This window comes from Arachis duranensis, chromosome 3 (genome assembly GCF_000817695.3).
Source record: "Arachis duranensis cultivar V14167 chromosome 3, aradu.V14167.gnm2.J7QH, whole genome shotgun sequence".
NCBI lineage: Eukaryota > Viridiplantae > Streptophyta > Magnoliopsida > Fabales > Fabaceae > Arachis > Arachis duranensis.
Window position 1 is genome coordinate 120299716 of NC_029774.3, and position 14318 is coordinate 120314033.

The following is a 14318-nucleotide window of genomic DNA, read 5'->3' on the forward strand; positions in this document are numbered from 1 at the left end:
ATATATATATATTATTTTAGAAGTCATAATACATGGCCACCTTTGTTTTATGAATTAAGCATAAGACTCTATGTGGTAGAATGTTACAGCTAGCACTCAACCAGCAAGAAATCTTCCACCTAATCCTATCCAAGGTGCAACATAGGAGACTGCTACAAGGCTTGCAAACTTTATGAAATTTGTGCCTAACACTAGATTCAGACCACCCAGAACCAAGAAATGAAGACTTAGATTGTTATGTATATGGAACAATTAATATTTTTGTCCATCTATTTTATTTAGATTATATACTTTCAATGCTATCTTAATTAGGATACTATGGATTTATGGTTTCATAAGGTCTTAATTATGATGAAAACTTTGAGATAATGGATGAACAATGTTTATAGGTGAACAATATTTTGGCAGTGTTTCATTATATTATGGGCAAGTATTATAATATGAATGAATGAATTACTATTTCATATTATTTCTTCAATTTTCAAAATATGCAAGCACAGTGATGTCGTTTACTTTAATTTGTATTTGTTTCAAATAAAAAGATAGGTACAGGTATAAGAACAATATATGCATATAACATGTCATTTGTTTTTTGTCAGATACAATTGGCCATATTGTCTATCTAGTTTTAACAAAAGAATAACTCCTATAATCAGTAGTATAAATACAAATACCAAAATCCTACCCATTTTTAAAACCTTAACTTCAGACTCTAGCCTCCCAAATTTTCAAGCAATCTTCATCTTCCATTTTTCATTATCAATTAAAGAGTTTGTTCTGCCATCACATGTTATCACATCTTCTTCCAGATTTTATCTACTCACAGAAACAACCCACACAGCCTGTTACCTACATTCTGCACCCAAAAAACTGAATCAGCCAAGTTCATATCCAGAAATACAGCAAACAACAACAACCACTTATATTGTAGTTTGGGCAACTGACGAATGGTCTCCCTGGGTTAGAATCCGTCGCTGAGCATTACAACACTGGTCTCGACCCGCACCCACACCATTCTGGCAAACACGAATCTCTGTTTCTAGTTATTCTTCTCGTAATGTTTCTAAAAGATCGTGAGTTGTTCGATCTCTCAGAAGCGTTGCTTGCGCTAGCCATAACTGTGTGCTTTTGAAGATGGAGAAGAGCAAAGAGAGAAGAAGAGAGTAGCCTTGCAGATAGTGATGTTCAAAATTGGGGATTAGGATTTATAAATTCACTTTAGGGACCAAATTGAATAAAAAAAAGTTTACTCTTCCGCGTCAGCTAGTCGTTTCTTTGCCAGTGTGTCACAGAGGCATCCAGATCAGCTTTCTGGTGGAGTCAGGTGGACAGAAATTGCTAAAAGGACGACTGTGGATCCCGGTGTACAACTTTAAGATTGAAATTGGGTAACTATTAAGTTCAGAAACTATTTTAAGACTTAAGTGTAATTTTAGAGACCACTTTAAAACTTAACTCACATATTTTTCATTAAATTAATGTTTTTTTGCCGCTACTACTTTAAGGATAATATTAGATAACCAATAACTTTCTTAAACAACGTGAACAATCACCAATTAAATTAAATCATATTACACGTCTAAATTATCTACCTAAATCTTAATATTAGAATAATCATCCACACATCTAGTAAAATGAATATTTAATATATTTATTATTCACATTATTTAATATTTTCATTATCTATCTATACATTTTTCTACTCTAATTATTGTTGGTCGTGGCTGCTTGTGTGTTGTTCGTCGTCGCTCCTCGCATGGCTCAATTGCCTCCCTCAGTTATACTGTGTACCTATTTTTTTCTCTCTCTCTCTACTCAATTGTCTCGTCGTTTGTAATTGTTCTATTTATTTGTTTTACGGTGTCCATATCTTCGTTTGTCACTATTTATTATATTTTATATTAATAATTCAAATTTAAAATTTAAAAATTAGAATTTAAAATATTTTATTTTCATTTTTGATACTTTAAATAACAAATTTTTTTTCATGCCGCATTAGTATTCGCCGGGAAGAAATTTATTCCTGGAGGAATAAGGTTCACCCGGGATGAAATTTCATACACCAAGGCCTGCCCAACCAAATAATCTTAAAAAGTAAAAAATAAGAGTAATGATCAGCTGCATCATGGCTCATAATAACAACAAATGGACCAGGATAACACCACGATCTTTTACGTCCATCTCCCAATTTTGTCAAATAAGATATTACCCTACACACCTACGTGTCTAACTCTTATTGGAAGTTACTCCAATACTCCGTTTCCAGTGTCAACTATATAACGCTACTTCTGAATGACACAAATCACGAGCTTCATCCTTCACCCTCTGCCCCCACCACCCTCTCTCTTTCTCTCTCTGGTCAAGGCGTTGAAGTCACACTTTGTCTCCGTCTCTTTTCTCCGTTTCCCACCGCTGCCGCAGCAGCTTCCTCCGGCGGCGAAGCGTTACGGTCTTTCATTCGTCGATAGGCTGTGGTCGCAACAGTAAACAATGCCAGCACAGAAGCGGTTGCATGGGTCTCTGGAGGAGCACGAGGATGCTCTGCGCGCCAACAGCGTCGAGAAGCAAGAATATGAAGTCGGTACGTGTCGTTTTCATCTCGATTTTTGCGCTTCGATTCCCTAAATTCATTCTCATCCGGATTTGCATAACTCGTGCTGTTGCTTATCATTTTCTTTTGTCTCTTCTGCTTCCTTGTTTTCATCTCTAGAATCCGATCGAAGCAACTCTTTGAGCAACGGCGACAAGGAGGAGTATGTTGAGCTGATTTTTTTGTTTCTCATTTATTCCGTCGCTTTACTTATCGATTTGTCTTTCATTGCTTTCTTTTCGTTTGCTTTTTCTGTTTTCTCGATCGATTTTGCTGCAGCTTGAATTTTCAATGTGGATTTGATTCTCTGTTGCCTTTGTTTTACGGTTCCCGTGTCTCGTCTCTCTGAGTGTGCTACCATAGTTTAGCTGATTTGTTAGTGATGCTTTTCGGTCTTGCTTCTCTGGCGTTGGATGGTTTGGTTGCTCCCAAGTTCGACGTTGAATCGTTTGATTACTTTGGTGACTTTTAATATGATTTTATGTGTGTTTATTCTGTTTCGAATTGTTGTTACATTTTCCCACTTGTTTACGTGGTCAAAGTTCGATTGAGTTTGGTACTAGAGATAGATCGTTCGAGTATTAGATTTCAGATTAGACAAGAATAATTTGAACGTTTCAATTATTCTTGGTTTGGTTGTATGTGACTGTATCATGGTGCCATGAGAGGCAATACTTAAATCTATGTTGAGTCTTCTGCAATTAAAAACTGAATCCTAGTTTTCATTGGCACCTAGGATTTCTATCTTACCCATTTGAAATCAGAATGTAATGATATTTTCATGGTCATGCTACTTTGCTAAGCCAATGGTGTGAAACGCTTGCATGCATGCATCAGATAACATGCCCTTCTAACTGACAAGAATTAAGATGAAGCTAACTACTTGTGTTTCCTGTTATCATACAAATGATCCTTCCTAGAGTAAAGACATGAGATTTTGGTCTGTAAGAACGATTCTTCTTCATGTTGAGATATCGGAAAACGACATTTCATTGATCTTTTATTTGTGTTTTGTTTTTGTATGGAGGGAATCTTATCCTCCTATCTCGTAATAATATTCTTCTATCATTGAAAAAAAAGAGACATACTAATACCTCTGTATTGGCTTTTATTTACAGATATGTGGTTATAAAATTGGCAGATGTACGCAAGGAAGTTCAGTGCCCCATCTGCCTAGGTTTGTAATTTTTAACAGATGCTAGACTGCGTAATTATATATGATTGATGTTCTTCTAGAATTGGATGTCGGTATGAACCTTCTTCGCTGGATAGTTTTTTGGTAATGTAAGGCATCAATTAGTCTAGCATGCTTACTTGGCAAGATATTTGTTATAATTCCAGCAATGGAAAGAGGTAATTGTTCTGTTTCCTCGGTTTTCCTTCAACATTTTGATGCTTTAAGTTTTAATGTGGTAACACCGAGCTCAGATGCTAATGTAGATGAACTGACAGGAGATAAAGAAAGGATAAATCAGAAGGAGGGCTTATGCTTAGTACATAATATAATTGGACAATTAACCGTTAGATTATCTTAGGAAGTTGGGATAGATATTTGTTCCATTATAGTTGTGATTTTATTCATTACATCTGTAGAAAGTTTGTTGCATTCAATTGGATCTTTAACTAGGACAGTTATCCAGCACGACGGAATTGTATGAGACGTTAAAAATGTGCTTACAGTGGACATACGTATGTATTCTGCAAATAATGATGTATGGACATTAGATATTTGACTTATTCATAATTTTATAGTATGTGCTTAAATAAGTTATTCATGTAGTAATATTGGATTAACTACATCTTTAATTCATTTACCAAAATGAAAAGGTTCTTTTATTTAGAAAAATGATAGATTTTGCCTTTTTATACTTTTGCATGCACAATTTGCTTTAAGACTGAGTTTTAACTTTTAACAAGATATCCTGGATGCAGAATCCTAAACCTTTTGAATTTGATTATTGATTTTTATTTTATGTGTAGGCATCATTCGGAAAACAAGAACTGTAATGGAATGCCTGCATCGCTTTTGCAGAGAGTGCATAGACAAATCTATGCGTCTTGGGTTAGTCCTCAAACTGCCACCATTACTTTATTATTTCACACCCATACACACACAACACACATATATGGAATGGTCTACGTTGATTTTGCAGCAAAAGTTTTATATTTCATCTTTTGAGTATGTCTGGATTGAATTTGCTACAGTAACAATGAATGCCCTGCTTGCCGTACACATTGTGCTAGCCGACGCTCACTCAGGGATGATCCAAATTATGATGCCTTGATTGCTGCTCTCTATCCAGATATTGATAAGTATGAGGAGGAGGTAATGTCGACATACTGTATCTATGATTGAAAAATGTCTCTGAAAGAATAACTCACTAACAAGGTTATGTACTAGGAATTGGCATTACACGAAGACGAGGTGACTCACAATAAACAGGTGGGATTTGACTCGCCTTTTCTTAAAATATGGATGTTTATAAATTTTATGGCAACTGTACATTTTTTTATTCTAGCAGCAGTTGTGCTTTGGCATTGTCGAGTTTGTTAGCAAGATCAAGAAATTAAAGTTGCTCATCTGTGTTATATTTTGTTTGCAAGTTTTTATTTTTTATTTTTTTTTACACCAGCTTGTATTATTAATAATTCAAGTGTTTATCTTTTTTAAGAAGATTCAAGCTTCCATTGCTCAGACTCTTAGACGACAGACAGAAGCATTGGGTAAGAAACGGAATGCTAAATCAGCAGCAGTGGCTTTCGTAAGGAGGTCACAAGGTAACTATCGAACCTCAAATATGAGGAGAAGAAAACGCTTCAGAAATGCAGGTGAACAAGAAGTATCCGATGACAATGAGGGTGTGAATGATAATGAAGGGGGGAAGGGCTCATCTTCCTGCGATGAGCAGACTGAAAACAGACCAAAAAGATGCAAAAGAGGCGGAGAAACACAGTTTCCTCAGCATTCTGCCTCTACTGACGCGGATGTAGCCGGAGAGGAAAATACTCCTGAAGGGGATAGAGATGTCATAACTTCATCTGGTAGTACACTTGCCTGGGGGAAGAATGGACAGCGGAGTCACACCCGAGGAAATGGCAAGAATTCTGCCAATGGGAAAAATTCCAAAAACAGTCGCATCTCCAAGTTGGTTGATCGTCTTCACAGCTCTGAAGAAAATGATGACAGGGTAATTTATTCTTTTAGTATTGATTGTTTCTAGTACCAGACTATATGCTTGGCTTCATGGTCACATGGTCACCTGTTTGAGGTTTCACTCTGACAGCTTTTAAACCAGGGCTCAGATTCAGATTCATGTTAAGGCTGCTAAGTTCATGTTTTATAATTATTTTTCTTTTCCTTCTTATAATCATTCTTTGCGTGGGCACTTGATACTGCAACTATATGATAAGATCCGACATTTGGCCTATACTGTTTCAGTCGGATATCTTTCTTGTGGTTGTCTCTATGGATAAACAAAGAGGACCAAATTTGCAGGAGCCATACCTTCAGTGCAAGCCTACATTGTCAGTCAGTTCACTGAGCAAGGTTATATCTTTTTTCAGATCAAGTGATACTCAAATGTTTTGTATCACATATCGTCACTCACTGTTTTTTTCTGCAGTATGTTGCAGTTAAGACTGCACAGCAGCCAGATGATGTTGAGTTATGCTTGGTAGAAGAGCCGGGAGAGCCGCAAGTCAATATTATAAGAGGTGAAAGAACAGTTGATCCAAAAAAAGATAAGGTACGTGCTCTAGGAGAACAAGAAACGTTGGCTGAACTGAAAAGTTGTAACCTCATCCGTGGTTATCTGGTAAATTCTCTAAAGTGACTATGTTCCATGGGTAATAAACCTTTTTATTCCAACATTTTATTCTTACCACTGTTACATTGCTATTCTTCTCTCCCACAGCTCATGGCTTATAAGAGGAAGTTGTAGAATTCAGTTCGCTCGAACTGAATGATGAACAGTCATCTGAACCATTCTTTGCTAAGTGCACAAACATATAATTATACGGAACACGGAGAAATCATAGATAGTTTTCAACATTTATCTAGTAAGTGCCTTCCTCATATTATAAGCCGAAGGGGGCTGATCTTAGTTTGTAAATAAGACAGTAAAGAAAAACCACAGGTAGAGGGTATTTTGATACACAACAGGTTTCGTAAATCTTAACATAAATATGTTACTAAGTTGCAATCAGTGGCCATTCATGTCACATCGGTGGCTATGGTAAGTTTGTCCGTCAGTTTGTGTTTGTGTGTGGTAAAACACTACGGTTTGTTTTTTTCATTACAAATGTGGTTTTATTTTTTATTTTTTTCAAATATCGAAATGTACCGAAGACATATTGATCAATTTTATACATGCTCTTCATATGGAGCTAGTGAGCTACTAGATAATGCAAAATGCAATTGAAAGTCGTTACTAACATAATTAGATGGACGGTTTAAACGAGTGTTTTGGATTTCAATCATGATATACCGTTTAAAAATAGAATTCAGTGCCGTTAGTTGAATTCCATTACATTTACCAAAAAACTTTGAAAACAAAAACATAAAATACTGAAATTTTTAGAGACATTAAAACTTTAACAAAATTTTTTTTAATAACTAAATATATTTTAATAAATATTTTTAATTTATCTTTATATTTATTTTAGACTAAACAAAATATTATAATATAATTCAATCATGTAGGTTTTACACCAAATATAATATTGGGATTTTAATTTCTTAGTTTCTGTCAATTAATCTCGGTCTCCTTTTAAACCGCAGCCATAAAAACGGGAAAGATACTGGATAAACTTGTCTTGGTACATATGAATACCCTGTAAAAATAGTAGAGAAAATCTTCAAATCATTTATGGAGGATTAGGAGAAACAACTTACTCCAGAATTTACATCTACCCTACTCTATTAAGTTATGCAATGAATGAGCATAAATTTGTTTGAAGTTAAAATACATTATGGAGGATATGCATTATATTAGAATTATAAAATTGCCGACATATTTCATAGTAGTAAGCTAGAAATAGATGCAAAGATGGAGAGGGTGGCAGTTCAATAGTTTCTGATGGAGTGTACCTCCACGACTTTAATAAATGGCCTTGATTTCTTCCAACCAATTGTAGAGTAGAAGAAAAATGGTATCTGAGAAGGCATGAATTAGGTAATCTATCACATACTCTGCTATAAACACACAATAATATAATGCTTTTTTGAAGAACCTGTGAATGAACGTGAATTGAATCCCTTAACTTTCCCTATCTATCATGTGACTGCTATTAAGTCTCATATCTAATTGCACTTGTTTCTCCATTCACGCCACACCGCTCTGATTCACTCCATTCACGTTTCAGTTTCAATGCATTCCTGTAGCATCCTCTCCTCTCTATAACCAACTATTTTTGACAACCATGCACCACTTGTTCTCTTTTTCTTTCTCTTTCTCTTTCTCTCATGAAGGACATGCCCTTCTTTCTCCTCAAAAACTCCTTTGGTGCCAAGATGAAGAAAGGTTTCAGAACCTTGTGCAACAACGACGGTTCCACCTCCACACTCAACCAACACAACAACATAAGCTCCCCTTCAAAGCAAAGCTCTCCAACACTGGAGGATCTGATACTGCAACTTGAAATGGAGGAAGAGATGGCGAGGAAGGCCAAGCTCAACGAATACAGTTCCATACGAAGGGGAAGGATGTCTTGTGTGAACAACAGCGACATCTTGAGGTCTGCGAGGAACGCGTTGAACCAATATCCAAGGTTTTCGCTTGACGGTAGGGATGCTATGTACCGATCCTCTTTCGGAACAGTGGAAGGAAGAAGATCGGTTTGCAGCGAGAGGAGTTTAGGGGGAATGTTGATGGAAGAAGAGATCAATGATTTTGAAAGGGAGATGTGTTTGCCAACAACGGTGGCTGGAGAGAGTGTCGTGTGGTGCAAGCCAGGGGTTGTAGCGAAGTTAATGGGTTTGGAAGCAATACCGGTTCCAATTGGTGGAAGCAGAAGAAGAACGGACGATAATAAGAAGAGAGAAAAGAACAAGTTGACGATGATGAGTCGGAGGGAGAATCTAATGAGGAGAAGATTCGAGAGGCATCATGAGTTGGAGAGAAAGATAGCAATGGAGATGCAGCAGGGGTATAATGGGCAACATTGTATTATGAAACCAGTTGAGTTAGAAGCACTGGCCGCCGGGGGTCCTGGAATTTGGCAGCACCGCAGATATGGTTAGGACTTATTATTATTACTTATTAGGATGCATACGCATACCATACATGTATACTCTTCATGCTAAACTACTTTACTTGATGCTAATCTACTAAGCTTTATTTATTTATTTTTATGCTTTTTGGATTATATGCAAAGTTCTAGACTTCTAGCTAATATTATTAGTCTATAATGCCTCAAGGTTAATATTATTATATTATTAAATCAGACAAGTTCACGAGGAAGATAAAACTTTTTATAGATGAAACCTCCTTTATTTGATCTAACTACCGCTGTGATTTTTAGCAATTAAGTTTGGTAAATATTCATTTTGGAGAGTTCATAGTGTCAGAGCAACAGCCATGTATATATATTTTAATATATATTTTATATTAATAATTAATTTTAATATATACTTAATATAGATAAAAGTAAATACATGCGTTTAATTTGTTAAGATGTATAAGACTATAAGTGCAAGACATGGTAATCAGCTATCTTACCTCATATACGGTGTTTGATTAAGTTAGACTAAGCAACTTCTTTTCTTGCATAAATGAGGTTATAAATCCAAACAAAAGAAATGTGCTTAGTGTATGTTTATTTGCCAGATTCTAGAATCCATCATCCGTTAGCATTCGTTAAGAGCTCATGTCTCACACTTTAGTTGAATTCACTTAACAGGACAAGATTTTATTGTAAGCGTTTTTCATTCTAAATTAGCTTTTTTAATAACTAAATTCCTTGATGAAATTTAAAAACAAAAATAACTTAACAAAATTCTATAAGAAACTTAAATTTTTTATTCTGAAAATCTCTTTGTATCACGACAATAAAATTTAATTCCTCTATCGTTTCTTATAATTTTATTAAATTTTAATTGAGTTTTTATATTTTTTTAATTAAATCTTTATAACATACTGAATTTTATAATTAAGTTTTTACGATGACAAAAAAATTTCAATGACAACACACATAAAGTCAAAAACCTCAATGACAATGCTCGATTCTTACTTTTTAAATTTTAAAAAAACCCTTAATTTACTCTTTTTCCTTCTCGTCTCCGGTATCTTGCTTTCATCCATCCCTCTTTACCTCGCGTCCAGTTTCTCTCATCTCTAGCCTCATTTAGCTCCAGCTCACCGCTGCCTCTCCTGCCTCGCATCTAGTTTCCCTCGTCTCGCCTCTAGCCTCACCGATTGTGAAAAAGTCTAGCAACAGAAACAACACAAATATCCAACACAAGAATAATATGAAAGTACTCACAACACAATACGGCAACAACTAGGAACAAGTAAATATAGCAAGTAAAGCAATAACAAGAACACACCGAGATTATAACGTAGAAAACTTCTACAATGTGAGGGGTAAAAACCACGAGTCGTCCAGACAATAAAATAGCTCCACTATAATTAAATAAGGTACAAGAAAGTCTCAAACAAAGTACAAATCGTACATATAACCAGCCAAAATATCAAAGCACAAAAAAATAGAGCTGTTGTTCGAAGCCTATTTCTCCTTCTGAAGACCTTCAATAAAATGCTTCACCGTCCATAATGAAGAAAAATATGAGAAAAATATGCAGTCTAAATTTCACATCGATCCAACGGTGAAAGAATGAGAAACTTCTGTTCAAAGATTGCTGCTTTGTGTAAAATTGAAAAACCTATTTTCTCTCTTGCAAAGCCAATTTCTCCCATTGCAGACTTCCAATCAACATCCCCACCCTCCAGAATAAAGAACAAGATGATAGGAACACGCAGTTCAAATTTCAAGTCGATCCAACGGTGAACGAATAAGAAAGTGCTATGTAAAATTTGCTGCTCTACATAAAAACGGGAATTTTGTTTTTCCTCTTCTCTCTCACTTTGGTGGCTATACTCTCTACCTCTAAATTGACACCAAAATTTGATTAGGGTAGAGAGATAAGGGTGCAAGAATACACCCTCGAAAAGTTGAGCTTGGGCCTCACAAAGGAGAGAAAAAAGCCCAACAAATCTCCCCCTTCTCAACTAGGTGGAGGCCCTCGCCATTCCGGTGATTGAACAACATGTTTCAATCTTATCTCTTGAGAGTGCTTTTGTCATCATATCAGCACAATTATCATAAGTGTGAACTTTCTCAAGTTTTAACAACTTGGAGTCTAACACATCTCGTATCCAGTGATACCTAACATCAATATGTTTAGATCTTGCATGAAAAGTAGAATTCTTGGCAAGATGAATAGCACTTTGACTATCATACAACAACACATAACGGTCTTGCTTGAAACCAAGTGCTACAAGAAACTTCTTCATCCACAACAACTCTTTACATGCTTCAGTTGCTGCAATAAACTCTACATCTATAGTAGAAAGTACAACACACTTCTGTAACCTTGACTGACATGAAATAGTTCCCCTGCAAACTTGACTAAATAACCTGAAGTAGATTTTCGAGAATCAATATCTCCTGCTATGTCTGCATCGGTAAAGCTAACTAGCAAAGGTTTCTCACTACCAAAACTCAAACTCAAGTTAGTTGTACCTTTGAGATATCTCATAATCCATTTAACAGTATTTCAATGTTCGTTACCTGGATTAGAGAGAAAACGACTCACAGTACCAACCGCATGAGCAATGTCTGGTCTAGTATACACCATAGCATACATCAAGCTTCTAACAACTGAGGTATAAGGAATTTCATCCATTTCTTGCTTCTCCTTATCAGTGGTTGGACACTGCTTGGTACTCAACTTAAAATCAAGAGCAAAAAACTAGCAACACATTTGGCATCATTCATACCAAACCTTTGAAGCACCTTCTTTATGTGCTTCTCCTGTGACAAATAAAGCTTCTTGGAATCTTTATAACGAGAGGAATAGTCATGTCCAAAATTTTTTTGGCATGACCTAAGTCCTTTATAATAGCAAAGAACTTGCTCAACTGTTTCTTCAACTCATTAATCCTCAAAGCATTCTTACCCACAATCAAAATATCATCCACATAAAGCAAAAGAATGATAAAATCATCATCAGAAAATTTTTGCACAAATACACAATGATATGAAGTTGTCTTATGATAACTATGCTCCCCATAACAGATTCAAATTTCTTGTACCAATATCTTGGAGCTTGCTTCAACCCATAAAGACTCTTCTTAAACTTGCATACAAAATCTTTCTTTCTTTTAACAACGAAGCCCTCCGATTGCTCCATGTAGATTTTCCTGTCCAAATCACCATGAAAAAAAGTTGTCTTCACATCCATTTGCTCAATCTCCACATCAAGAGAAGCTGCTAATCCAAGCACAGCACGAATGGATGACATCCTCACAACAGGAGAAAAAATCTCCTCATAATCAACACCTTTTCTCTGACTAAAGCTTCTAACAACCAATTTGGCTTTATACCAAGGCTTAGAATTGTGTTCTTCGTTCTTGATTATGAATACCTATTTGTTCTTCAAAACTCACATACCCTTCGCTAGCTTCACCAACTCATAGGTATCATTCTCAAGCAAGGACTTCATTTCTTCTTGCATAACTTCAAGCCATTGAGTTTTGCTTTCATCTTCAACAGACTCTCCGAAATATTCAGGTTCTCCCCCATCAGTCAACAAAACAAACTCATGTGGAGAATACCATGACGAAGGCTTCCTCTCTCTTGTAGACCTTCTAAGTGCATTTGCAGGAATTTCTAAAGCTGGTTGTTCATCTTGATCATCATCACCAACTTCATGAAGTATCGGATCAACTGTTCCATCTTCACCTGCACTTGTATCATGCTCATTATTTTGAACTTTAACTCTACCATCTTTCACCATAGGCATAGAGGGAGTAATATCCAAGTCAGAAAAATGATCACTAGGTTGAACCATTGGCTTCTCCGCATTATCAACATCCTTCAATGTTTGGTCTTCAACAAAGACAACATCTCTACTCCGAATCACCTTCTTGCTAACAGGATCATAAAACCTGTAACCAAACTCATCCATGCTATAGCTAACAAAAATACACTGCTTAGTCTTTACATCAAGCTTGGATCTCTCATCTTTAAGAATATGAATAAAGGCTTTACATCCAAAGACTCTTAATGATCATAAGAAGCATCTTTAACTGACCATACCTTCGCTGACACTTCAAATCTGGTTCAAGACATGAACAACAGTGCTCAAAACTTCACCCCAAAAGGATTTTTCCAATCCAAATTGTGATAATAAGCACCTAACTCTTTCAACTAATATTCTGTTCATCTTTTCAGCCAAGCCATTCAACTGAGGAGTCTTCGGAGGAGTCTTCTGATGTCTTATACCATGCTCTTTACAATAAGCATCAAATAGACCTGAGTACTCACTACCATTGTCAGTATAAATGTATTTCAACTTCTTTGCAGTTTCCCTTTCAGCAGAAGCTTGAAATTGCTTGAACACGTTCAAAACTTGATCTTTGGTCTTCAAAGTGTAAACTCATAATTTTCTAGAATGATCATCAATAAAGGTTACAAAATAAATAGATCCTCCAAGTGTTCTTGTCTTCTTCGGCCCACATACATCAGAATGCACCAAGTCAAGTATCTCCGGCTTCCTTGAAGGTGGATTGCTCTTGAAAAAAAAAATCTATTTTGTTTCCCAGCAAAGCAATGGTTTTACTTTTTCAAAGCAACCTTGCAACCATATAAAAGATTCCTCTTGAATAACATATTCATGTCTTTCTCACTCATATGACATAATCTCTTATGCCATAAATTAGTTTCATCAACAAACTCAGCAGCATTAACAACATCTTTCACAATCTTTACTTGAATTAAATAAAGAGTAGAGCATCGTATACCTCTAGGAACAACCATGGAACCCTTGGTGATCTTCCAACTATCACGAGAGAATGAGCTATCCAAATCTTTATCATACAACTTAACAACAGAAAGTAAGTTCAACCGAATATCTGGAACGTGCTTTACACATTTCAAAGTCAACTTGGTACCGTTGGAGGTTTCTAAGCAAACATGTCCAATACCGGCATATTTTGCAACACCTTGATGAGCCATTTTCACATCACCAAAATCACCAGGAGTATAAGATGTAAACAAATCCCTCCTAGATGTTACATGAATAGAAGCCCCACTATCAATCATCTAACTAGTGCTATTATCAACAAGGTTAACAGATTTAAACTCTTCAACAAGAAGAAAATAATCATGAGTTACATTGACCTTGTCTTCATTGCTACACCATCTTTATTTATGCTCTTGTCTTTACTTACCTTGGCTTTCTCCTTCTTTAGCTACCAAAAAAATTTCTTCACATGTCCCTTTTAACCACAGTGATTATTGAGTTAAGAAATTAACTAATTTCAATTGATGATGACAAATATTATTTTATTGAGTTAATCATTCAATTAGTTTTTAATTATGTTTGAGAAAGTGATGCAGGCCAAAATAAAAAAAAACAGCAGCCCAAATGCAAGAAAACAAAAACCATTGCTGGTGGGTTGTCTAAACAAAGAAAACCCAAAGAAATCAAAGCAAAGAATTCAGC

At 35.8% G+C, this 14318-nt stretch overlaps 2 protein-coding genes across 3 annotated transcripts; both read left to right on the top strand.

Moving 5' to 3' along the window:
- The first annotated feature begins 2319 nt into the window (after nucleotides 1-2319).
- On the top strand, nucleotides 2320-7002 carry LOC107480784 (putative E3 ubiquitin-protein ligase RING1a). 2 transcript variants are annotated; one of them, XM_016100956.3, is made up of 10 exons: nucleotides 2320-2581; nucleotides 2711-2753; nucleotides 3709-3767; nucleotides 4571-4652; nucleotides 4796-4916; nucleotides 4992-5033; nucleotides 5263-5778; nucleotides 6030-6137; nucleotides 6214-6405; nucleotides 6505-7002. In XM_016100956.3, exons 1-10 carry the CDS (start codon nucleotides 2491-2493, stop codon nucleotides 6529-6531), a joined length of 1281 nt encoding a protein of 426 aa, XP_015956442.1. In that variant the 5' UTR covers nucleotides 2320-2490; the 3' UTR covers nucleotides 6532-7002. The 2 variants fall into 2 exon arrangements, with proteins under 2 accessions (XP_015956442.1, XP_015956443.1); XM_016100957.3 differs by having other exon boundaries at nucleotides 5266-5778.
- Nucleotides 7003-7600: 598 nt separating this feature from the next.
- On the top strand, nucleotides 7601-13158 carry LOC110278756 (uncharacterized). The gene is made up of 2 exons (XM_052259456.1): nucleotides 7601-8826; nucleotides 13046-13158. The coding sequence occupies exons 1-2, from the start codon at nucleotides 8055-8057 to the stop codon at nucleotides 13060-13062; spliced, it is 789 nt and encodes a 262-aa protein (XP_052115416.1). The 5' UTR covers nucleotides 7601-8054; the 3' UTR covers nucleotides 13063-13158.
- Nucleotides 13159-14318: the final 1160 nt, after the last annotated feature.